The following is a 23,634-nucleotide window of genomic DNA, read 5'->3' as shown; positions in this document are numbered from 1 at the left end:
CTACTGCAGCATAAATACTGGAGGATGAGACAGGAGGGGTCGAGAGACACTGTGGCCCCATCCAACGATACCCCCCGGACAGGGCCAAACAGGCAGGATATAACCCCACCCACTTTGCCAACCACCAACTTACCATCCTGAGACAAGGCAGAGTATAGCCCACAAAGATCTTCGCCACGGCACAACCAAAGGGGGGGGGGGGCGCCAACCCAGACAGGAAGATCACGTCAGTGACTCAACCCACTCAAGTGACGCACCCCTCCTAGGGATGGCATGGAAGAGCACCAGTAAGCCAGTGACTCAGCCCCTGTAATAGGGTTAGAGGCAGAGAATCCCAGTGGAGAGTGAGGCCAAAGAGTTCAATATTGGTTTCATCAGACCAGAGAAACTTGTTTCTCATGGTCTGAGAGTCCTTTGGGTGCCCTTTGGCAAACTCCAAGCGGGCTGTCATTTGTCTTTTACTGAGGAGTGGCTTCCGTCTTGCCACTCTACCATAAAGGCCTGATTGGTGGAGTTTTGCAGAAATGGTTGTCCTTCTGGAAGGTTCTCCCATCTCCAGAGAGGAACTCTGAAGCTCTGTCAGAGTGACCATCGGGTTCTTGGTAACCTCCCTGACCAAGGTCCTTCTCCCCCGATTGCTCAGTTTGGCCAGATGACCATCTCTAGGAAGAGTCCTGGTGTTTCCAAACTTCTTCCATTTATGAATGATGGAGGCCACTGTGTTCTTGGGGACAGACATTTTTTGGTACCCTTACCCAGATCTGTGCCTCGACACAATCCTGTCTCGGAGCTCTACGGATAATTCACTTGACCTCATAGCTCTGCCGTGCAGTGTGAACTGTGGGACCTTATATAGATAGGTGTGTGCCTTTCCAAATCATGTTCAATCAATTGAATTCAACACAGGTGATCAATGGAAACAGGACGCACCTGTGCTCAATTTCGAGTCTCATAGCAAAGGGTCTGAATACTTATGTAAATAAGGTATTTCTGTTTTATATTTTTAACACATTTGCAAAAATGTCCAAAAAAAACCTGCTTTCGCTATGTCATTATGGCGTATTGTATGTAGATCAAAAAAATATTTAATATTTAATCAATTTTAGAATAAGATTGTAACGTCACAAAATTTTGGAAAAGTCAAGGGGTCTGAATACTTTCCGAATGCACTGTATATAGTCTATTCTGACTTGTGCCAGTTGTTCTTTCGCACTTCTATAAATTTCACTGTCAGATTGTTTGGTAATTTTCCATTTGAAGGCCGTCTTGTTGTATCTTTCAGTAGATAGCTGCCAAGCTTAAAAGTCAAACTGCCAAGACTGTAGACCTATCTACTTGTACTACGATTATACTGATTTGGGTAGAGTGCACTAGAGATGTGGTTGTTGCACTAGGAAAATATATTATTTTCAGTCCTTTTTCAGCTGTTAATAACATTTACTCAACAATTATGTGGTTACAATACATTGCATTACTTACATCCAAATATAGTACATAAATAGCAACTATCTGTCACATCTGCTCCTGCAACACCCTCTACTGCTCATTCTGTGTCTCCTTGACCTGCCGCCACTCCCCCAGTACTCTCTCCCTCTCTCTCTGTGTGTGTGTGTGTGTGTGATTGTGTGGGCAGAGACAGGCGTGCTGGAGTTAGAGCAGATCCCCACCATATGCAACCTGTTCCATAATCAAGACCTCTACAAAACTCAGCCCTACCACTTCCATGCTGCCAGATCGTAATCTCTGCTCAGTCTGGAGGGCTCTGTAACCCCCTTCATCGTGTGGACTGACCATAAATACCTGTCCTACATACAGACCGCCAAACGTCTGAACTCCCGGCAAGCCAGGTGGGCCTTGTTCTTCGGTAGATTCAATTTCACGCTCACTTATTTACCCTGTTCGAAGAATACCAAGCCTGATGCCCTCTCTCGCCATTTCACCACCGACAACATGGATAGCGAGCCAGAAGCAATTGTGCCATCCAACTGCATTGTTGTCGCCGTCACCTGGGAGATCGAGTCCCATATCCGCCAGGCTCAGCAGAACCAGCCTGACCCGGGTAACGGTCCTAGTAATGCTCTGTTTGTTCCAGATTGTGTTTGCTCTGATGTTCTTCAGTGGGGCCATTCTACCCACCTCACCTGTCACCCTGGTATGAACCGGAGCCTCGCGTTCCTGCGTCAGCGCTTTTGGTGGCCCACCATGGAGGGAGATGTCCGGGGAGTTTGTCTCAGCCTGTTTGGTTTGTGCCCGGAACAAAACCTCCACTAAACCCACTTCCGGTCTGCTCCACCCTCTGGACTTCGTCACTGGCCTTCCCCCATCGAACAGTAACTCCGTCATCCTCACCATTATTGACAGATTTTCCAAAATGGCTCACTTCATTCCCCTCTCCAAGTTCCCGTCCTCCAGGGAGACTGCAGACCTGTTAGTATCCTATGTGTTTCGTCTGCATGGCATCCCCACTGACATCGTTTCCGACAGAGGACCCCAGTTTACTTCCCAGGTATGCAGATTCTTCTGTTCAGCTCTTGGTATCAATGTCAGTCTTTCTTCTGGATATCACCCCCAGACCAACGGCCAGACCGAACGGGCCAACCAAGAGATGGAGACTGCCCTACGCTGCGTGACTTCTGCTAACCCTTCCTCCTGGAGCGCTCAGCTACCCTGGGTTGAATATGCTCACAACACCCTCACCAACGCCTCACCAGGTATTTACATTTACATTTAAGTCATTTAGCAGACGCTCTTATCCAGAGCGACTTACAAATTGGTGCGTTCACCTTATGACATCCAATGTCACCCTTCCTGTGTGCTCTGGGTTACCAACTCCCCTTGTTCCCCGCCCAAGAGGTTGAGGTTGCGGTTCCCTCTGTCCAGGACCATCTGCGCCATTGTCACCCAACCTGGAGGAAGGCTTTGGCTGCCCTTCTTCGTGCCTCCGACAGGACCCAGTCCCAAGCCAACCTTCGCAGGGCCTTAGCTCCAGTCTACATCCCCGGGTCAAAAGGTATGGCTCTCATCAAAGAACCTGCCATTGAAGGTGGCATCGAAGAAACTTTCCCCCCGATTCATTGGTCCCTTTGAAGTTGACTGTGTCATTAACCCCTTTGCTGTGTGCCTGAAACTCCCAGCCCCTCTCAGGATCCATCCTACCTTCCATGCATCCCTGATTAAACCTGTCTGCTCCAGTCTTAGAGGGGCTGGTACTGTCACATCTGCTCCTGCAATACCCTCTACCACTCATCCTGTGTCTCCTTGACCTGCCGCCACCAGTACTCTCTCCCTCGCTCTGTGTGTGTGATTGTGTGGGCGGAGACAGGTGTGCTGGAGTCAGAGCAGATCCCCACCAGCTGCAACCTGTTCCATAATCAAGACCTCTACAAAAACTCAGCCCTGCCACTTCCATGCTGCCAGATCGTAATCCTCTGCTCAGTCAGTCTATGTCTATAGCTGTTTGTTATTATTCAGACCCTGTTGTGCCTGTTCCTCTCCGCTATAGTTCTGCCCGCTCTGACTCTGGTCCCTGTCTCCAGTCCCACATCTAATCTGTCCTGGATTCCCCACTCTACTACTCCCTTGGATTCCCCTCCGGACCTGCTTACCCTGTCTCAACCCCTCTCGCTCCTGCCTCAGCCTCCGCACCTGGTTTCCAGAAACCCGCCTGAGCTTCCCCTGACCTGCACTCCATCTCCCCTGTCAATAAATACCTTGGTTACTTCATCCCAGTCTCCTTGTCTGAGTCTTGGATTTCCCACTTCCACTCCACGTAACACTATCTAGTTCCAGTACAGACCAAGTGGGGCTTGTTTTGATTTTATTAGGTTAGTGTCACTATTAGCTTGTTTTACCACTTCACTTGTAAGTAGTAAGTATCAGATACAAAAGGGTAGGGGAGGAAGTTTGTTGTTTATGATGTTACCCTGATCCACTGAGTCCGCTAGATCGCATTACAGGACGTGTGTGATAATATAGACTACCACTGTAATCTTAAATGTTTCCCCAAGTTCTCAAAGGGCGCAATATGTTCTGATGTATTTTTAAGCCAAGTTTGAGCTCTCACTGAGCTGCTCATGCTGTCTCTGCATTAGACATTGTTTTGCCTCAATATCTAAACTTAGGTTTTCATTTCCAGCCTATATTATGTTTTGTATGCCTGGGTTAAAACAATGGGGTGTCTATTGACAAAACAAAATTATAATCTCCAGCCTTTGCAAGAACAATAAACATTCTGTATACACATATTACTTGAACTATTAAACTCGTCTTATTTTTAATGAAAAGTATTTCTCCCATAGAATCTTGTGTAGAATTTGACAAGAGGAATCTGTCAGCTAACTGGACAGTCCCTGTGAATGCAACTTCACCTGCGACAGAGTTCTGGGAGTAAGTGTCATGTACAGTACTTATTGTAATATTCTAAGTGATTTTATTTCTACACTACTCTCTCCACATGGATTATTATAGCTACTGTACACTCTACTGTGATTCTTATAATAATCAAGTGTAGTCATGTGCCAATGTTTTCATAATCACTTTTTCTCATGATCAACTAATTCACAAGTTATGTGTTTTCCATTTAACCATGTAATCTTTAATGAAATATCTCAACAAAGGTCTGTGTATACACGATAGATTTATATGGTTGCTATTTCTCTCTTGTTGCCAACTATCATGTCAACACACATCCTTCTAAACTAATTAAACCTAAAAGCACAAAAGTCTCATAGCAGTTTAAAATACTGTTTTGTATTTGTTCAAAATAATACTTTATCAGGGCAAATCAATAGGACTCAAACCTTACAGCTGTATTGACTTTGGGAGTTTCTGCAGCTGCTGATTGAAGATGAGTCTTGAAAAGTACAAAAGTTATCATACAGTTAGTGTCTGGCAGAACATTTTTAGGAATTGCACAACTGCAGTTTCTTCATTATTCTGTCTTTTCAATATGATATCTAAAACATCTCAAGATGTCTGTCTGTAAAATAGTGTTAAGGGAAGGCAGTGTGTCCAACCCAACCCTGTTTGTGACGTCTGTTCTCAGGGATTAGTGTTTGGTTCAGACCACTTTGGAGAGATAGTTAGCTCCATATCCAAATGATTTAATTCATCCTTAGAACACTTTATTAATCCATAACAAGACAGAAATTGGTCTAGGCCGGGCCTATACCAACACAATTACAACCTTTTGAAGGCAGCAAAATATACATTGGTCAGGGTTACATTTTTGATACGTAATATTTTTATTAAGTGTATGTGAACCCAGTGAGATTAAGAATCACATGTGTCTGTGCTGTTTCCAGGCGCAGGGTGTTGAGCATCTCAACAGGGATAGAACAGATTGGTAGACTGCGGTGGGAGCTGGCTCTGTGTCTGCTGCTGGCCTGGATCCTCTGCTACTTCTGTGTCTGGAAAGGAGTGAAGTCTACTGGGAAGGTACAGTAGGCCAACAGTGCCTTGCAAAAGTATTAATCCCCCTTGAGATTTTTCCTATTGTGTTGCATTACAACCTGTAATTGAAATGGATTTTTATTTGGATTTCATGTAATGGACATACACAAAATAGTCCAAATTGGTGAAGTGAAATGAAAAAAATGACTTGTTTAAAAAAATTCAAAAGATTTGAAAACGGAAAAGTGGGGCGTGCATATGTATTCACCCCCTTTGCTATGAAGCCCCTAAATAAGATCTGGTGCAACCAATTACCTTCTCATAATTATTTAAATAAAGTCCACCTGTATACAATCTAAGTGTACTTGTGGATGTATTTCAAGGCCTACCTTCAAACTCAGTGCCTCTTTGCTTGACATCATGGGGAAATCAAAAGAAATCAGCCAAGACTTCAGAAAACAATTGTAGACTTCCACAAGTCTGGTTCATCCTTGGGAGCAATTTCCAAATGCCTGATGGTACCTTGTGCATCTGTACAAACAATAGTACGCAAGTATAAACACCATGGGACCACGCAGCCATTATACCGCTCAGGAAGGAGACGCGTTCTGTCTCCTAGAGATGAACGTACTTTGGTGTGAAAAGTGCAAATCAATCCCAGAACAACAGCAAAGGACCTTGTGAAGATGCTGGAGGAAACAGGTACAAAAGTATCTATATCCACAGTAAAACAAGTCCTATATCGACATAATCTGAAAAGCCGCTCACTAAGGAAGAAGCCACTGCTCCAAAACCGCCATAAAAAAGCCAGACTACGGTTTGCAACTGCACATGGGGACAAAGATTGTGCTTTTTGGAGAAATGGTCTGATGAAACAAAATATAACTGTTTGGCCTTAATGACCATCGTTATGTTTGGAGGAGAAAGGGGGAGGCTTGCAAGCTGAAGAACACCATCCCAACCGTGAAGCACGGGGGTGGCAGCATCATGTTGTGGGGGTGCTTTGCTGCAGGAGGGACTGGTGCACTTCACAAAATAGATGGCATCGTGAGGTAGGAAAATTATGTGGATATATTGAAGCAACATCTCAAGACAACAGTCAGGAAGTTATCCTGATAGTACGCCCCATCCCGCATGCGGTATCGTTACTACAGCCTCAAGCTCATTACCATAACGCAACGTTAGCGATTTTTAAAAATCGCAAATGAAACGAAATAAATATGCCTGTTCTCAAGCTTATCCTTTTCTTAACAATCCTGTCGTCTCAGATTTTCAAAATATGCTTTAGAACCAGAGAAAATCACTAATTTGTGTAAGAGTGGTGATAGCTAGCTTAGCATTAGCGTTAGCATTTAGCACGCAACATATTCACAAAAACCAGCCAAGGAATCAAATAAAATAATTTACATTTGAAGAACTTCAGATGTTTCAATGAGGAGACTCTCAGTTACATAGCAGATGTCCAGTTTTTCCTGAAAGATTCTTGTGTAGGACACATCGTTCCGTTTTGTTACTATGCATTTGGCTACCGAAACTAACCGAAAATTCAGTCACCTACATGTCGAACTTTTTTCCGAATTAACTCCATAATATCGACTGAAACATGGAAAACGTTGTTTGAATCAATCCTGAAGGTGGTTTGTCATATTTCTCTCCATTGAAAGCACCGTCCTTGTAGCCTGGTTTGTTCTGAGATTTGAATGGAAAAATAATGGGACTTGATTTTTGCGCACCGAATGCCACGCAGACACCAAGAGGGACACTTGGCAATTGTAGTCTCTTATGGTCAATCTTCCAATGATATGCCTACAAATACGTCACAATGCTGCAGAGACCTTGGGGAAACAAGAGAAAGAGTCCGTTCATTCCTGTCGCATTCACAGCCATATAAGGCGATCATGGAAAACGTAGCCTCAGAAATCCTGTGCATTTCCTGGTCGGTCATACATCTTGGTTTTGCCCGAAGCATTTGTTCTAAGGGACTCACAGTGAACATCTTTGCATTTCTGGAAACGTAAGACTGTCTTCTTTCCAAAACTATCAATTCCAAGCATATTCGAGCATCTTTTCGTGACAAAATATTGCGCTTAAAACGGGCACGTCTTTTTATCCAAAAATGAAATACTGCCCCTAGAGTACTAACAGGTTAAAGCTTGGTCGCAAATGGGTCTTCCAAATGGACAATGACCCCAAGCATACTTCCAAAGTTGTGGCAAAATGACTTAAGGACAACAAAGTCAAGGTATTGGAGTGGCCATCACAAAGCACTGACCTCAATACCATGGAAAATGTGTGGGCAGAACTGAAAAAGTGTGTGCGAGCAAGGAGGCCTACAAACCTGACTCAGTTACACCAGCTCTGTCAGGAGGAATGGGCCAAAATTCACCCAACTTAATTGTAGGAAGCTTGTGGAAGGCTACCCACTGGGAATGTGATGAAATTAATAAAAGCTTAAATAAATCATTCTCTCTACTATTATTCTGACATTTCACATTCTTAAAATAAAGTGGAGATCCTAACTGACCTAAGACAAGAAATGTTTACTCTGATTAAATGTCAGGAATTGTGAAATTGAGTTTAAATGTATTTGGCTAAGGTGTATGTAAACTTCCGACTTCAACTGTAAGTAATTCAGAAGTCCAAAAATGGATGAAACAGCTGCAGATTGCCCCTTTAAGTTTAAGTAAGAGTGGTTTTAAATTATTCAACCTACTTACCTGGAGTTGTGCAAACGCTTTCTTAAGCTACCCCTATACCTGCAAACATTCCAGCACTGTTGCATTCTGACATGAATTTTTGCTTTATGTGCCAATTCACCAGGGACATTGATATATTTCCCCAAAGGGAACCATATGTTGTTTTTTTTACAAAGTGTTCCAACTAGAAATTTGTCACATTTAGAATAATTTATTGCTTATACACTGAGTGTACAAAACATTAGGGACATCTTCCTAATATAAAGTTGCACCCCCTTTTGCACTCAGAACAGCCTCAATTCGTCAGGCATGGACTCTACAAGGTGTCGAAAGCGTTTCACAGGGATTCTGGCCCATGACTTCAATGCTTCCCACAGTTGTGTCAAGTTGGCTGGGTGTCCATGGGTGGTGGACCATTCTTGATACACACGGAAAACTGTTGAGCATGAACAACCTTGCAGCGTTGCAGTTCTTGACACACTCAAACCGGTGCACCTGGCACCTACTACTATACCCCGTTCGATGGCACTTTTTGGTTGCTAATTCACCCTATGAATGCCACACATACACAAACAATGTCTCAAGGCTTAAAAATACTTATTTAACCTGTCTCCTGCCCTTCATCTACACTGACTGAAGTGGATTTAACAAGTGACATCAATAATGGATCATAAATTTCACCTGGATTCACCTGGTCAGTCTATGTCATGGAAAGAGCAGGTATTGCTAAAGTTTTGTACACTCAGTGTAATATTCTCACTATTGCACTTCTTTAGTTTTATTAACATACATTTAGCTCTTTCTGAGGCTGACGTTAAGCCCCTTGTTATATACGTACACTGTTATTTTCCCTTGATACAAACATCTTCTGAAAGGACTAAAATGTCTGTCATGGTGAATATGTTTGGTTATTTATTGTCAGGTAATATCTCTCCTCTTGATAGGTGGTGTATTTCACAGCTACCTTTCCCTATCTGATGTTGATCGTTCTATTGGCTCGGGGACTCACGTTACCTGGAGCTATTGATGGGATCAAGTTCTACCTCTACCCGGACCCTGCAAGACTGGTCGACCCACAGGTAAATAATGAGCTGTCATGCCCCTTAACATGTGTGCCAAATATCATAATTCCGTAACAAATAGGTGATTACAATGTGGTTGTTGTAGCACCACAGGTATGTTTGGAGAGCAGCAGGTAAAACAGTAGATCAAGAAAATCATCGAAGATAAGGAAATACAATGCATTGTCTGTGTTTTTATTACTCAATGTTTTTCAGCTCATGTTCAACCTTTAAAAAGGCTTCAAAGTGATGTATACTGTATGTGTGCCATTGCAGGTATGGATGGATGCTGGAGCACAGGTGCTTTTCTCCTTTGGTATCTGTCAAGGGAGTCTGACTGCACTGGGCAGCTACAATCATTATAACAATGATTGCTATAAGTAAATACTTATATTTTCTTCCCTGCCAGCTGGCTGTCTATTGTATTATCATTTTTATTTAACCTTTTTTTGTGTCCTTTGCGAGGTTAACTAGCCTAGGATGTAGTGGATCTGGAAATGTCCAAGTATTGTTTTTGAGCCCCACTCTGACAGTTTGAATTATGTCTGCCATTATCAAATTATTTTACACTTTTGGGTATTGGATATATACAGTATATTCTATATTATAATTTGGATCACTTCAGGAACTGTAGTGCTGTAGCTGGCAATGGCTTTCAAGTGTCTCACAGTCTCTATAGGCCATGCCGTCCTTGGCCTGAGAGTCTGGGAGCCACACACTGTTAGCATTGATTCTGACTGACCCCTTAAAGGGCCTTTTCATACATCAGAGTGTCCATGGCTCAGGCTCAGGGGGGGTCTGGCTCATCACAGGAAGTTCTTTATCCTGGTTCACAAACAAGTGAGACAGAGAGGCGACTTAAAAGCCTTCTCCTCTTTATTGTCAATTGTCTGAAGGTTTAGCTTATCTCAAATGTAGTTATTTGAAGTCGCTCTGGATAAGAGCGTCTGCTAAATGACTTAAATGTAAATGTAAATGTAAATGTAAATGTTGTACAGAGTAAATTTACTCAGACCTTAGGCACAATCCATGAGATTTGACCTGAGCTGATCTTACCTTACCTTTTCTTACCTTTTACCTCATTTATAGGGACACGTTTGTGCTGTGTTTGGTGAATGGAGGATCAAGCTTCGTTGCTGGGTTTGCTATCTTCTCTGTGTTGGGCTTCATGTCATATGAACAGGGGCTGCCCATATCTGAAGTTGCAGCATCTGGTAAGAGTACTACTAACTTCCTTGCCTGGTGCCAGATCACGTTGTGCTGTCTTGCCAATTCCTCGTGACAATGACCATAGGAGTTGGCAAGACAACACAAACAGATCTGGGGCCACCACTAACTTCCATAGTTTACCACTAACTTCTATACTTAACAATACTTCCAGAGTTTATGGTTATTTATTTTGTATGAGAATGAGAAAGTGCATGTATCCACATTGCTACAGGTCCTGGCCTGGCTTTCATAGCCTATCCTCGTGCCGTGGCCATGATGCCTTTACCTCAGTTGTGGTCCATATGTTTCTTCGTCATGGTCATCTTGCTGGGCGCTGACACACAGGTGAGACAACAAAGGTTCAACCACATCGAAGTTAGATTAATCATTCTTGAAATATTATCCATATGAGGCTACATTAGTAGGATAATTTTTTATTATTTTGTGTCTGATTTCATTGTTATTTATTACAGATGGGAAATTATTTTTATTGTTATTTACATTTACATTTAAGTCATTTAGCAGACGCTCTTATCCAGAGCGACTTACAAATTGGTGCATTCACCTTATGACATCCAGTGGAACAGTAGTGCATCTAAATCTTTTTAGGGGGGGGGGATGAGAGGGATTACTTTATCCTATCCTAGGTATTCCTTAAAGAGGTGGGGTTTCAGGTGTCTCCGGAAGGTGGTGATTGACTCCGCTGTCCTGGCGTCGTGAGGGAGTTTGTTCCACCATTGGGGGGCCAGAGCAGCGAACAGTTTTGACTGGGCTGAGCGGGAACTGTACTTCCTCAGTGGTAGGGAGGCGAGCAGGCCAGAGGTGGATGAACGCAGTGCCCTTGTTTGGGTGTAGGGCCTGATCAGAGCCTGGAGGTACTGAGGTGCCGTTCCCCTCACAGCTCCGTAGGCAAGCACCATGGTCTTGTAAATGATGTTTTAGTCAAGTGACGGAGCTTAATGTTGTTCATGCAACTTTGAGAGTATGAGTAGAGAATGACTTGGCCCCTCTCTGCTCCTGGTCACAGTTTGTCAGTCTGGAGTGCCTGATGACCTCTGTGACAGACATGTTCCCCACCGTGTTTCGAAGGGGGTACCGTCGAGAGCTGCTGCTGCTTTGTCTCTGCTCTGTCTGCTTCTTCCTGGGACTCCTTCTGGTCACAGAGGTGAGTGTCTCACTACACACGTCTTCATTATTTTTCTCCCTTCATTCTGGCTGTGTTTTTCTAGTCTATAGTTGTCAAGCACTGGAACAAAGTTATGTCCTGAACTTGCCAATGTCTCAACACTGGCTTAGTATACCAGTCTAGTGAGACCGCTGATAGGGCCCCCCCACCCCTTTACCAGAAGTTGAAACGTGTTAAGCTGCTTTCCTGGGGGCATATGAATATTTTATTCTCACCCTCTGTGAGAAAGGCTAACATCTAAAGTCCTCATGGTACTATACATACTATTGGTTACTATTTTCTAGAGAATCACATACCTTATATCATGTACCTTTGATGAACATTTTGTGATCAGATGATACCAGTGTATCGTCTGATTACACGATTAGTCATAGTTTCACACTGTACGATCATGTCTGTTCTCTGTTGCAGGGAGGCTTATATTTTCTACAACTTTTTGACCATTACGTGTGCAGTGGCAACAATCTCCTTCTGCTCTCCGTCTGCCAGTCAATAGCAATCGGTTGGATTTATGGTAAGTCCTCAAGATTCTCTGGTGATAACAATGAAATAATGTGTCTCTTCAGGAGTTAGTTATTCGCCCTAAGCGTCCATTCAGTTCCTGTTTTGGGTTATGATTTATCCTTAGAGAGGAATTAATTTATGTTGAAATATTTTGACTTTCTAAGACAGGTTTGAATTATTTTGGATGAAGAATGTTGTGGATACGTCTATCTAAACGTGTGCCTCCAAGTTCCCTCATTTTTGCATTTGCATTTTTTGTCACATGTAGACAGACCAGAAGGTTGAGCATCTAGGAACGCTGCTCAAATGTCATGCAATATTATTTTGTCCCATGATAGCACATGTGTAAGTGCAGTCTACATTGTCTTTGAATAATACTGTATATCACTTTGAAATCTTCAAATGCCAAATGATCTTACATTTTGCTCAGTTGATATACTATTCTTTCTAAATAATCACTCAGTAAGTGGCCTAAGTGCTTTTAAAGCAAGAGGCACAGAAGCCAAAACAGATATTCAATCAAGTTGATTCTTCAATCTCTTATAAGGACTTCTAAAGTGCAGTTCCTCTGATGTTCTTTGTGGGTTTTCAGTGGTTTAAAGTCCCAGGTGCTTAATTCAGACTTTTGTGAAATAATTGTACACTTATTTCGCAAGCCTATTCAATAACACTATTCAAACAATGACTGGATATACAGTAGGTCTTCTATATGACCTCTTGATTTCACCCTCTTAGTCCTTAGTCAGTAAAATTCTAGACATTGCCTCTGCTTAGGTTTAATCTTTATGTGCTCTTTGACTAGACACCTTTGTTCTGTCCATCACGTTTGTCAGCTGTGTATAATACTTCCTTAGACTTTCCCCATTGAGGATATAAGCTTGATGGCATCCCGCTCTCTTGAAAAAGGATGTCTGCTGTCACAGCGACTTAGGCTTTGATTGCAAAACAGAAAAGCCTTAACCATTGACAGACTAAATAAGCGCAAACGCACAAGAAAACCTTTAGATCCACATGGGTTTCACATAAGGTTTCATTAGGGTCCATTTCACTCATGTGCAGAGTGATGATGTTCAATTATGTAATCTTGAACGCTTTTATAAGATACTACTTTTAAGATAAACATAACAATGCAAGTCATGGCATGCTATTGCAAATTGTGTCCGTTTGACTAACTTTGAACATGTTTATTGCTTTATGGAAATAAACTGTCATTGGTTGTGAAACATGGATAGCCCCTCTCCCTTGGGCTTTGGGAGTGTGGGTCTTGAAGAAATCTTGTTCATTGTTTTAGTATACTCAATCCAAGTTTATCTTTCAGAGAGGTAATGGTGTTATTTAAATAACATTTATTTACTAACATTGCCCTCAAACTGACTCCAGACATTCATCTTTCACTCAATTTGAAATATTGAAGGCAGTCTGCTGGCATGGGAAGTATTGTGTTTCAGTGTGTTCACAGCCAGACCGTGTATGTCTCTGGGGGTCATTTACAAAGATGGCAGGCAACTGTGCTGTCAGAAAAAGAAACCACCCCCAGTGTGCACCTAATATAATACAATTAATATTAATATCAAGTGAAGCAACATGTTATGAGACTTTGTTCACATGGATAGCTGGTAAATGAGATAACCTTAGTAAAGATTCAAACATTGTTAGGAAGGTTCTAACCAAATGACATGGTATGCTGACGCTACAAAGTGTTTCTGTAGGAATGAGGTGCGTGTTAGGGTAAATACTGTAGATCCTAGAAGTATTCTAATGAGAGGGAAGGAGACAGGAACACCTGAGGATGAGTCTCCTGACCTCTTACTGGAAAACGTATAGGAATACTATGGACTGAAAGGTGACATCTTGGCCGTATGTATGTATCAAGTGTCTCAGCGTATGAGTGCTGCACTAGGATCAGGTCCCCCCTGTTCGTGTAATCATATTCATTTTGATCTAAAAGGCTAAACGGATCCTAAATCAGCACTCCTAGTCTGAGAATCTTAATACATATGGCCCCCGGCCTTTCCTGACACACCCGATGCAGCAGGTAGGAACGTATCCAGAAATGATGTCAAAAGTCATGTCAGATCTGCTGCAATCCTGTCAAAAGGTGTTATAACACCTTGGGTGCTGACTAGATATTTTTTAAAACCTTTGATTCATGATGGGAATATAATTGATATGATACTTCATTATGGAGAAGTCAACTATTAGTTTGACTGAACATTATATATCTACCCGATATGTCCTTACATTTACATTACATTTAAGTCATTTAGCAGACGCTCTTATCCAGAGCGACTTACAAATTGGTGCTTTCACCTTATGACATCCAATACCTACAGTTGAAGTCGGAAGTTTACATACACCTTAGCCAAATACATTTAAACTCAGTTTTTCACAATTCCTGACATTTAATCAGAGTAAAAAAATCCCTGTTTTAGGTCAACTTGGGTCAAACATTTCAGGTAGCCTTCCACAAGCTTCCCACAATAAGTTGGGTGAATTTTGGCCAGAGTTGGTGTAACTGAGTCAGGTTTGTAGGCCTCCTTGCTCACACATGCTTTTTCAGTTCTGCTCACAAATGTTCTATAGGATGGGGGTCAGGGCTTTGTGATGGCCACTCCAATGCTTTGACTTTGTTGTCCTTAAGCCATTTTGCCACAACTTTGGAAGTATGCTTGGGGTCATTGTCCATTTGGAAGACCCATTTGCAACCAATCTTTAACTTCCTGACTGATGTTTTGAGATGTTGCTTCAGTATAGCCACATTTCCTACCTCATGATGCCATCTATTTTGTGAAGTGCACCTTGAAATACATCCACAGGTACACCTCCAATTGACCCAAATGATGTCAATTAGCCTATCAGAACCATCTAAAGCCATGACATAATTTTCTGGAATTTTCCAAACTGTTTAAAGGCACAGTCAACTTAGTGTATGAAAACTTCTGACCCACTGGAATTGTGATACAGTGAATTACAAGTGAAATAATCTGTCTGTAAACAATTGTTGGAAAATTTACTTGTGTCATGCACAAAGTAGATGTCCTAACCGACTTGCCAAAACTATAGTTTGTTAACAATACATTTGTGGAGTTTTAATGACTATAACCTAAGTGTATATAAAATTCCGACTTCAACAATATCATCCTAGCTGAACCCTTGATTGGTCATAAAATACTTGTGTTTCAGGTTAAACCTTTAAAAGCTTCACTCTGAGCAAATTCAGAGCAAGAATTTAACAATTCAGACTGACACTCACTGAAAATCATATGAATGAATTTCCTGAATTTGTTGAAGTGTAAACGAAGTCGACCCTAACTCTGTGTTATACTTTTTATTTACAGGAGTGGATCGTCTCTATGACAACATAGAAGATATGATTGGGTATCGTCCCTGGCCAGTGATTAAGTACTGTTGGCTTTACGTCACCCCTACAGTCTGTTTGGTGAGTGGTTGGCTCACTGTTTTGTCAAAAATCCTTCTTCAAGGAATATATACATTAAAAGAATGAACTGTAATATTATGGTTTTAATATGAAGGATATTATCTAATGCAACATGCCTAAAGAACAATACAAATCCTTAACAATTCATGATAGAATGACATGCCTATGCTATTATTTGTTTCTCTTCAGGGTACATTCATCTTTTCCTTGGTACAATATAAGCCCCTAAAGTTCAACAAAACCTATTTGTACCCTGACTGGGCATATGCATTGGGGTGGTTCCTGGGGCTCGCCTGTGTGGCTCTGGTGCCTCTGTGGATGATCTGGAAGGTCTATCGGTCCAAATTGACAGTCTGGCAGGTAAGACTACTGTCAATGGTGGTAGTTGATACAATGGTTAGATACAATATTCATGAGAATACAAAAGTGCCCACGGCATACATTGCTTGGTAAAATATTTACAAAGATTACAACCTAATAACGTCGAACCATAGAAATAGGGATTTATACTTCAGTAATGACTTTGGGCTTACCAAAAACGTACATTTAGCAAAAACACAGAAATGTAATTTTGATTGTTTGGATTTATTACTCTTCTTTGATCAGAACTGTGAAATGCATGTTATTGGATTTCTGTTTTTATCGACGACCTGCTTTCACAGAGCCTAAAACAGCTATGTCGCCCAGAAACCAACAAGGCCCTCAACCAGAAGCAGCAAACTCCTGAACAGTGCCCTCTGAACCCAGATTCCATTCTTAATCTTGAGTACAAGGGAAGTGGTGTAGTTGAGCTAGAGATGCACACATGACATCTTGCTAATTTGAAAACATGATACATAGTACTTTTGATATGATATTTTCAGTGCCCAATTAAACAGTCCATACATAAGTATTGTATATTTGAGGAATATATGCAAATAAAAAATTGTATTCATTTTGTATTTTTTTTTCTCCAGATCTCAGATATTGTATTGAGGTCATTTATTTCTTATCTCAGCTATTCTACCTATACTGTATATAGGACCCACCTTAGTGGTGTATGGTAGCCATATTTTTGGGATAGGACTTTTATAAATGTTATTTGCACTGTGAGTTTTCTTTTCAAATACCTTTAAGATGTGAGTTGAATACTATGTAGATGGTGACGATATAATAATGGGGTATATTTTAAAGGTTATTCTAAATTGTTTTAAATGTGCATACAGCAAGCATTGATTGAAAGTTAAGCAGGAACGAAGATAGCAGGATTTGAGCAACCAAGCTGAAATTGATGAGAGAAAATGGATAAGCAGCAGGAATTGAGAATCCAAGGTAGTAGACTGTTTCTGGGCATCTGAAGGAAACATTGGCAGTATTCTCCTCAGATGTGTCAAGTCAGTATTTAACAGGACAGTCCTTCTGGAGGTAATTTTGCAGGAATTCACCAAAGGCATAAAAGCAGCATATCATCCCTCATGGAACTCTATGTATGGAAATCCACATCTTATGGAACTCCAGAAGCAAATGAAGTGAAGTTCAATTCCCTGCAGGACACAAATAAATGATCCAACCATTAGCACCTTGGATTTGACAGATAAAGATCATTGATAATTGTCTGAAAAACACCCCAATTATTTAGTTAGTATATTAAATGACAGACATGATATGATGTGGAAAGGTGCGAAATTATGTCATTAAACTGTCAATTACAATTATCGTGAAACTGATCTGATTAAGGTATTTTGTAATACTCTTTTTTTAACTCTTTTATGATACATTACAAAATTATTTTATGAAACGGTTTTATAACACTAGCCTTCGAATCAGTTATTTCCATTCTAAATATTGTTGATGATATCATCATTGACAATCGGCCTTTACACTTTTTTACAATTGTATAGTGCAGTAATAACAGCTATCTCCATTATTTATGGCTGCACTCATCCTGACTGTATGTCACAACTTACATGTTCACACATGAGTCAAATTTGAGCAATTCTGGATGAACAAATGTTAGGCAAGGGAATCTTTTTTGTATTGGCTCAAGGTCTTTGTTTCAGTGTGTTATCACACCAGAGGCATAACAATAGTTGTGTCTATGAATGCAATATCCTGAGATCTCCAATATAATACAAAAGAAAACACATACGTTTTTCCCCTCAGGTTGCCATACTGATCATTTTTCACATCTGTTGAAGTTTCAAGTTTTAATGTCACATGCACAACAGTGAAATGCCTTTCTTCAAACTCAAAATCCAACAATGCAATAACCAAAAACAATGTAATACTAAAAGAAAACAACATTTAAAAAAACACAAGAAATGTGAATAACACAATAAGTAATTAAGCATATATACAGGGTCAGTGCCAATACCATATTTACAAAGTGCACAGATACTGGAGTGATGGAGGTAGATATGTATTGGGGTAAGGTGACTAGGCATCAGGATATAAGATAAACAGAGTAGCATCAGCTTGTATGTGAGTGGGTGTGCGTGTGTGTAGAGTCGGTATAAATGTACATGCATATTATGTGTATGTGAGCAGATGATGGAGTGTGTGTGTGTGTGTAGGGCCCTGTGAGTGTGAACAGAGACAGTGTGTGTGTGTAGGGCCCTGTGAGTGTGCATACAGTACCAAAATCAAAAGGTAAATAAGGATGCAAGGTCAACTCAGATAGTCCATGGAGCTATTTTGCTAGCTTTTTGTCTGTCTTATTGCTTGGCTGTTCAATAGCCAGTTGGTGCCAGACTTGATGCACCAGTACCGCTTGCCCTGCGGAAGCAGAGAAAATAGCCTATGGCTTGGGTGGTTGGAGTCTTCAACGATTGTCTGGGCCTTCCGGATATAGATGTCCTGGATGGCAGGGAGCTCGGCCCCATTGGGCTTTCCGCACCACCCTCTGTAGCGCCATGCGATCAAAGTCTGCGCTATTTCCATACCAGTCAGTGATGCAGCCAGTCAAAATGCTCTCAATGGTACAGCTGTAGAACCTTTTGAGGATTTGAGGGTCAATACCAAACTTTTTCAACCTCCTGAGGGGGAAGAGGCGCTGTCGCACCTTCTTTGCGACTGTCTGCGTGTTTGGACCATTTTAAGTCTTTAGTGATTTGGACATCGAGGAAGTGTTATTCATTGTTTCAGGCAGCCGCTGTAGTCCACAAGGTCATGTGTGTTCACACCTCTTACAGTACAGGACCTTAATACCATGTCATTCACAAGCACAGACATTCATTTGAAGCAAGGCTTTATACATGACTGTAATCCAGCCAATTATTAAGTAAAAAACAACTAACTATGTGCATGCCATCCAGCCAATGTACTACCACTGCTCTTAAAACACACCTTTTTAGGTTTGCTTTTCCTTAGGGTGCTTTTTAGTTGTTCAGTTTTTATTGTTATTCTTTTGTTTTTTATCCTCTCATGTTTGTTGTGTAGAAAATATTTCAGTTTTTATTTACATTTAAAAAAAAAAAATTCTATGAATCACATTGTGTTGCATGTTTGAAATGTGCTGTAAAGCTTGATTTGATTTGATTATACAATACAACCATGTCCCCCCAAGCGTTAGGAAGCAGGGACTTAGCAACACAGTTGCTTCATTCACTTTAGTCTGGCAGACTTCAAGTACCCTGTGGGTCCAGTAAACATCATCTAAGATTTTCCAAGAACCATCATAAGAAGTCATTAATGGAATGAGAGACATATGATACTGTGGGAAAATAGTCTTTATGTATTTTTTCTGATGTCTAAGTTTCATAATGCCGTCTCATCTTGCTGTCACCAGGATTTAATACCCAGATTGCATCCCAAATGGCACCTATTCACTATATCGTGCACTACTTTTGACCAGAGCCATCTGTGCCCTGCTCAAAAATAGTGCACTAAATAGGAAATAGAGTGCTGTTAAGGACGTAACCCCAGTTACTTTGATGCAACATAAGCCGCTAGCTGCACAGTAGGGGTCCACGGTCCAACCAGTCATCTTGTGACACAACCCTAAAAATGACGTGGCCAAAATGATTTGTGTTACTTAATTTATAATGCTATATGGGTCACTTTTGACAACTATATATGTTTTTTTGTATTATTTTATTTTCAATCAAATGTACACTTGAAATTGATGCCAAATTGAAATGAATCAGATTATCAATTATGGTCTAGTTTTTATAAAACTTCTTTGTCAGGTTTGTGTGTGTGAGTATATATATGTGTGTGTGTGTGTGTGTGTGTGTGTGTGTGTGTGTGTGTTCAACATGTCATATAGTATGAAAATGCATAGCATAGCCCACCTTCCTCAAGTGTAAAGACTCAATCATTCTGTAAATTGAAATTCAAGGTGGAGGAAAACATGTTTACTTCATCCAGGCTTTACATGCTGTACATACATGCCAGTATTTCAACGCATGGATGCAATTACTACTACCATTCATTACTACCATTCATTGACTCCATCCACCAACCAACCAACACTTGCCCATTGCAGTGCCCTTGATTTACCTCAACACTTCAAGGTTTCGTAATAATAAACATACAGCACTTAATTTATGAAATCGGTTTCTCTTTATTTGGATACTCCCCTATAGATGGTCTACATATTCTTAAGCTATCAACAAACTATTAACTGCAACTTTTTTGATACAACAACTAGCTGGGTTACAGTTTGTGTTAGAGCAGTGCTTCTCAATTATTTTCTGTTACGCCCCCCCCCTAGGAAGAAGTAAACATTTCGCGCCCCCCAACTCTCCGCCGCGACTGTAAATAGTACCATTTGTCTATAAAATTGTTATAAATACACCTCTGCATAACATTGTATCCTTATTAACATTAAAGAAAAGAAAAAAAGAAAAAAGAAAGAAAGAAATATAGATCAACTTACAACAAAGAATAACTTTATTGACATTGTTTTTTAGTCTGTAACAGAAAAGACTTCAAGTTCACCAATTTGCACCAAAATGTAAAACAAAATTCAACCCTTATTTAAACTGTAAACATTTTGTTACCATTTGATACTGAAAAATAAAATATAAGCAATAAATAATAATAAATTAAAATTGATCAACAACATTAACTCAGGAGCACAATATATGAAACACTTTGACCTATAAAACAAAAATGAATAAAACAATTTATGCTGATTTTTTAAAATCAAAATGAGGAAGTCAGGATTAATGGCTACAATGAGCATGTTTTGCAGAGCACAGCTTTTCAAAGCAGGGTTCGAAGCATGATACTGCAACTCTCAGCTGCTGCTCAATGTTTAGCTGGGACCTGTACTTGGTCTTCAGTGCAGCAACAGCAGAGAAGCCAGTCTCACAAAGATAAGATGTTGCAAAAGGAAGAAGAATGCCCTCTGCCCTAAGAGTGGATACTGCCTCTCTACACTCAGCCAGAATTCACTCATTGTCTGTGATGTGAACCTCAGTCTCAATGTGGAGTCAGAGGTCATATCAATGAACTGGTCCTCCTCTGCAGAGCTGAAACCAGTTGGAGCTGGTGCATTGAAAGGATCTCTCACCCAGTCATATTGGGAACTGTTTTCAGGGAAGTACTTTTTAAAGAATCCCATCATTGATGAAATATGCTCCTTAATATATGGAATCACTGAGGTGGCATCATAGTCAGTAGTGTCAACAAATTCATGCAGGTTCTCGAATGAATCAGTATTTCCTTCATCAAGTCGCCTGCCACACATTGCAAGCTTTCGAGTGAAAGAGCTGATCGGGTCTGTGACCTGAAGGAGGTGTTTATCTTTTCCTTGAAGCTGTAGATTTAGTTCATTTAGCTTTCCAAATATGTCACTCAGGTAGGCCAGTTTTGCCAGGAAGTTCTCATCACAACATTTTTCTGCGAGGTCAGACTTGTGCTCCTGCTCTGAAAACATTCTTATCTGCTCTCTGAGCTCAAAAACTCGGGACAAGACTTTTCCTCGTGACAGCCACCTTGCTTCACTGTGAAACAGCACAGCTTGATGTTCAGCTCCCATCTCCTCACAGATAGCAGAGAAGACTCTTGTTTTTAGTGGTCTGGTCTTTATAAAATTGACTACACCTACAATGTCAGTCATAACCTCACTTCATTCAGAGGAAAGGTGCCTTGATGCCAGTGCTTCTCTGTGTATAACACAGTGTGTCCACTCAGCATTAGGTGAGGCCTTCTTGATGAGAGCCCGAAGTCCTTTTCTCATCCCTGATTGGTCTGTGCACCATCACTGCAAACACCAATGCAGTTCTCCCACTTTAGCCCATTCTCAGTCAGGAAGCAGTCCAGCATTTTGAATAGCTCTTCAGCTGTGGCTCTGTCTCTGACATATTTACAAAAAAGTAGATCCTCACACAGGGAGTTTGTCATGTCAAAACGTATATAAGCCATAAACAAACAGTCTGTTGCTGTCAGTTGCTTCATTGAACTGTAAGGCAAAATGTTTGTCTTTGAGTTTATCTACCAGCTGTTCTTTAAGATCGTTAGCAATGTCATTTATACGTCTGGCGACAATGTCATTGGACAGAGGGATAGTTTTTATTTTTGCAGCACTTGCGTCATCCAGCATGACAGAGACCAGGTCTAATGCTGCAGGCAGTATCAGCTCCTCTGCTATGGAGTGTTTTTTTTTGCACTGAGCAATTTGGTACGCCACCTTATAGGATGCTAACAGTGCTCGCTGGTTTACTGAAGTAGCATTCACAAAGCGGGACGATTGTTGGCAATATTCAACACGTTTTCACTGAAAAACCTCAAGCGGCTTATCAGTGTGATTGGGGTGTAATGTCTTTAAGTGACGCCTTAATGTATTTAGCTTCATGCTGTCCGCTGCCAACATTTTTAGACACAGTAAACATACCGGTCTTTACTCGTCTCCCACCGTAGTCACAGTGAAGCCAAGCGCTACATACGCTTCGTCATATTTCCTCGTCTTAGCTTTCGGGAGACTTACATTTGTCTCATTATCTCCGTGTTCCCGGGGTCACACGCGCCCCCCCCCTGGCATCGCTTCGAGCCCCCCCAGGGGGGCGCGCCCCACTATTTGAGAAGGTCTGGGTTAGGGTAAGAGTTAAGGTTCGGGTTGCATTTAGGATAAGGGTTAGGGTAAGTGGATAGTTGGAAATCTTGATGACAGTTAGTTGAACATCTAATTAACATCTACAAACCATCTATTTGGGTCTATCAAAGTAAAGTGTTACCATTTAGTCTATAGTATATGGTATAACCCTGGTATAACCCTGCTGCTGTTCAAGGTCTTATTAATCAAGGCAAGCAGCTCTCTTCGATCACACTGGTCACATTACATGATTCATTCAGATATTGAGGAAGACAGACATGAGTCAGGAAACAGTTGATGAATAAGTACTACTATTTACAAACAAGCACAAATCATCTAGCTGGAATTTGTGAATTCTTAGGCATTTCTGCTGAAGCTGTATATAAAGTATGTAGAAGGCTCTCTTTCCAAGAAAACAAAAAAATGTAAGCCGTGTTCATGTTAGCATAAGGTTTTCAGAACTGGGCTGTGATCATTATTGTACCTTGTTTTGAGGAGATGACCTGAAAAAAAAAACATACTTATGGATTCACCTGCTGCTCATGATCATGTCATCTCCCATCTTTTCATTCAGATTTCACGTGTCATTATCATAATATTCATCATAAGCATTATCACCACCATTATCATAATCATCATCACAATGACGCTTACTCAACAACTGAATAATTCAACAAATTCTAAACTTTCCGTAGTCTAGCCTGTCAAGTTCCTTTTGCCACAATTGACCTGTTTGAAAGAACTCATGTACACTAAATTGAAAAGGAGGACAAGTACTTTTATTGACTGGGTGCTCATTCACTCTCTTCAGGCTCATTAGTTACTAATGGGGCCCTAGTTGAGGCTCCCTTGTGCAGCTAGGACTTATTGCTCCGAGGGTGAAAGTCTGTGATCTTGACCCTTCAGCACATCAGTAATACTGTACACACCCAAAGAACATGAGACAAACACAACAAATGAGACAGACAGCACACGAAACAGGCACAGCACATGAGACACACAATAAAGACCCTGGTTCAACCAGACTTGTGTTCAAATACATGTGTACTTGAGTATCTAGTATTTAAAATACTTTTTTTGTGTATTTGAGAATTTTCAAATACACAGCCCAAAACAACTACTTTTATTTG

The 23,634-nt window shown here is 41.0% G+C and overlaps 1 protein-coding gene across 1 annotated transcript in view; it reads left to right on the top strand.

Annotated features, from left to right (window-relative positions):
- The window catches only part of LOC115141985 (sodium- and chloride-dependent GABA transporter 2-like), a 34,709-nt gene extending 18,289 nt beyond the window's left edge, over positions 1 to 16,420 (top strand). The window contains exons 5-15 of the mRNA XM_029681433.2: positions 4,299 to 4,386; positions 5,304 to 5,436; positions 9,032 to 9,166; positions 9,425 to 9,528; positions 10,238 to 10,362; positions 10,590 to 10,702; positions 11,385 to 11,522; positions 11,955 to 12,057; positions 15,386 to 15,486; positions 15,676 to 15,846; positions 16,149 to 16,420. Coding sequence (XP_029537293.2) covers positions 4,299 to 4,386; positions 5,304 to 5,436; positions 9,032 to 9,166; positions 9,425 to 9,528; positions 10,238 to 10,362; positions 10,590 to 10,702; positions 11,385 to 11,522; positions 11,955 to 12,057; positions 15,386 to 15,486; positions 15,676 to 15,846; positions 16,149 to 16,295 — 1,358 coding nt within the window. The 3' untranslated portion in view covers positions 16,296 to 16,420. The remainder of the gene's footprint in view (positions 1 to 4,298; positions 4,387 to 5,303; positions 5,437 to 9,031; positions 9,167 to 9,424; positions 9,529 to 10,237; positions 10,363 to 10,589; positions 10,703 to 11,384; positions 11,523 to 11,954; positions 12,058 to 15,385; positions 15,487 to 15,675; positions 15,847 to 16,148) is intronic.
- Positions 16,421 to 23,634: the final 7,214 nt, after the last annotated feature.

Source organism: Oncorhynchus nerka, linkage group LG2 (genome assembly GCF_034236695.1).
Source record: "Oncorhynchus nerka isolate Pitt River linkage group LG2, Oner_Uvic_2.0, whole genome shotgun sequence".
NCBI lineage: Eukaryota > Metazoa > Chordata > Actinopteri > Salmoniformes > Salmonidae > Oncorhynchus > Oncorhynchus nerka.
Note: the sequence above shows the minus strand (reverse complement) of the source record. Positions and strands in the feature narration are given on the sequence as shown.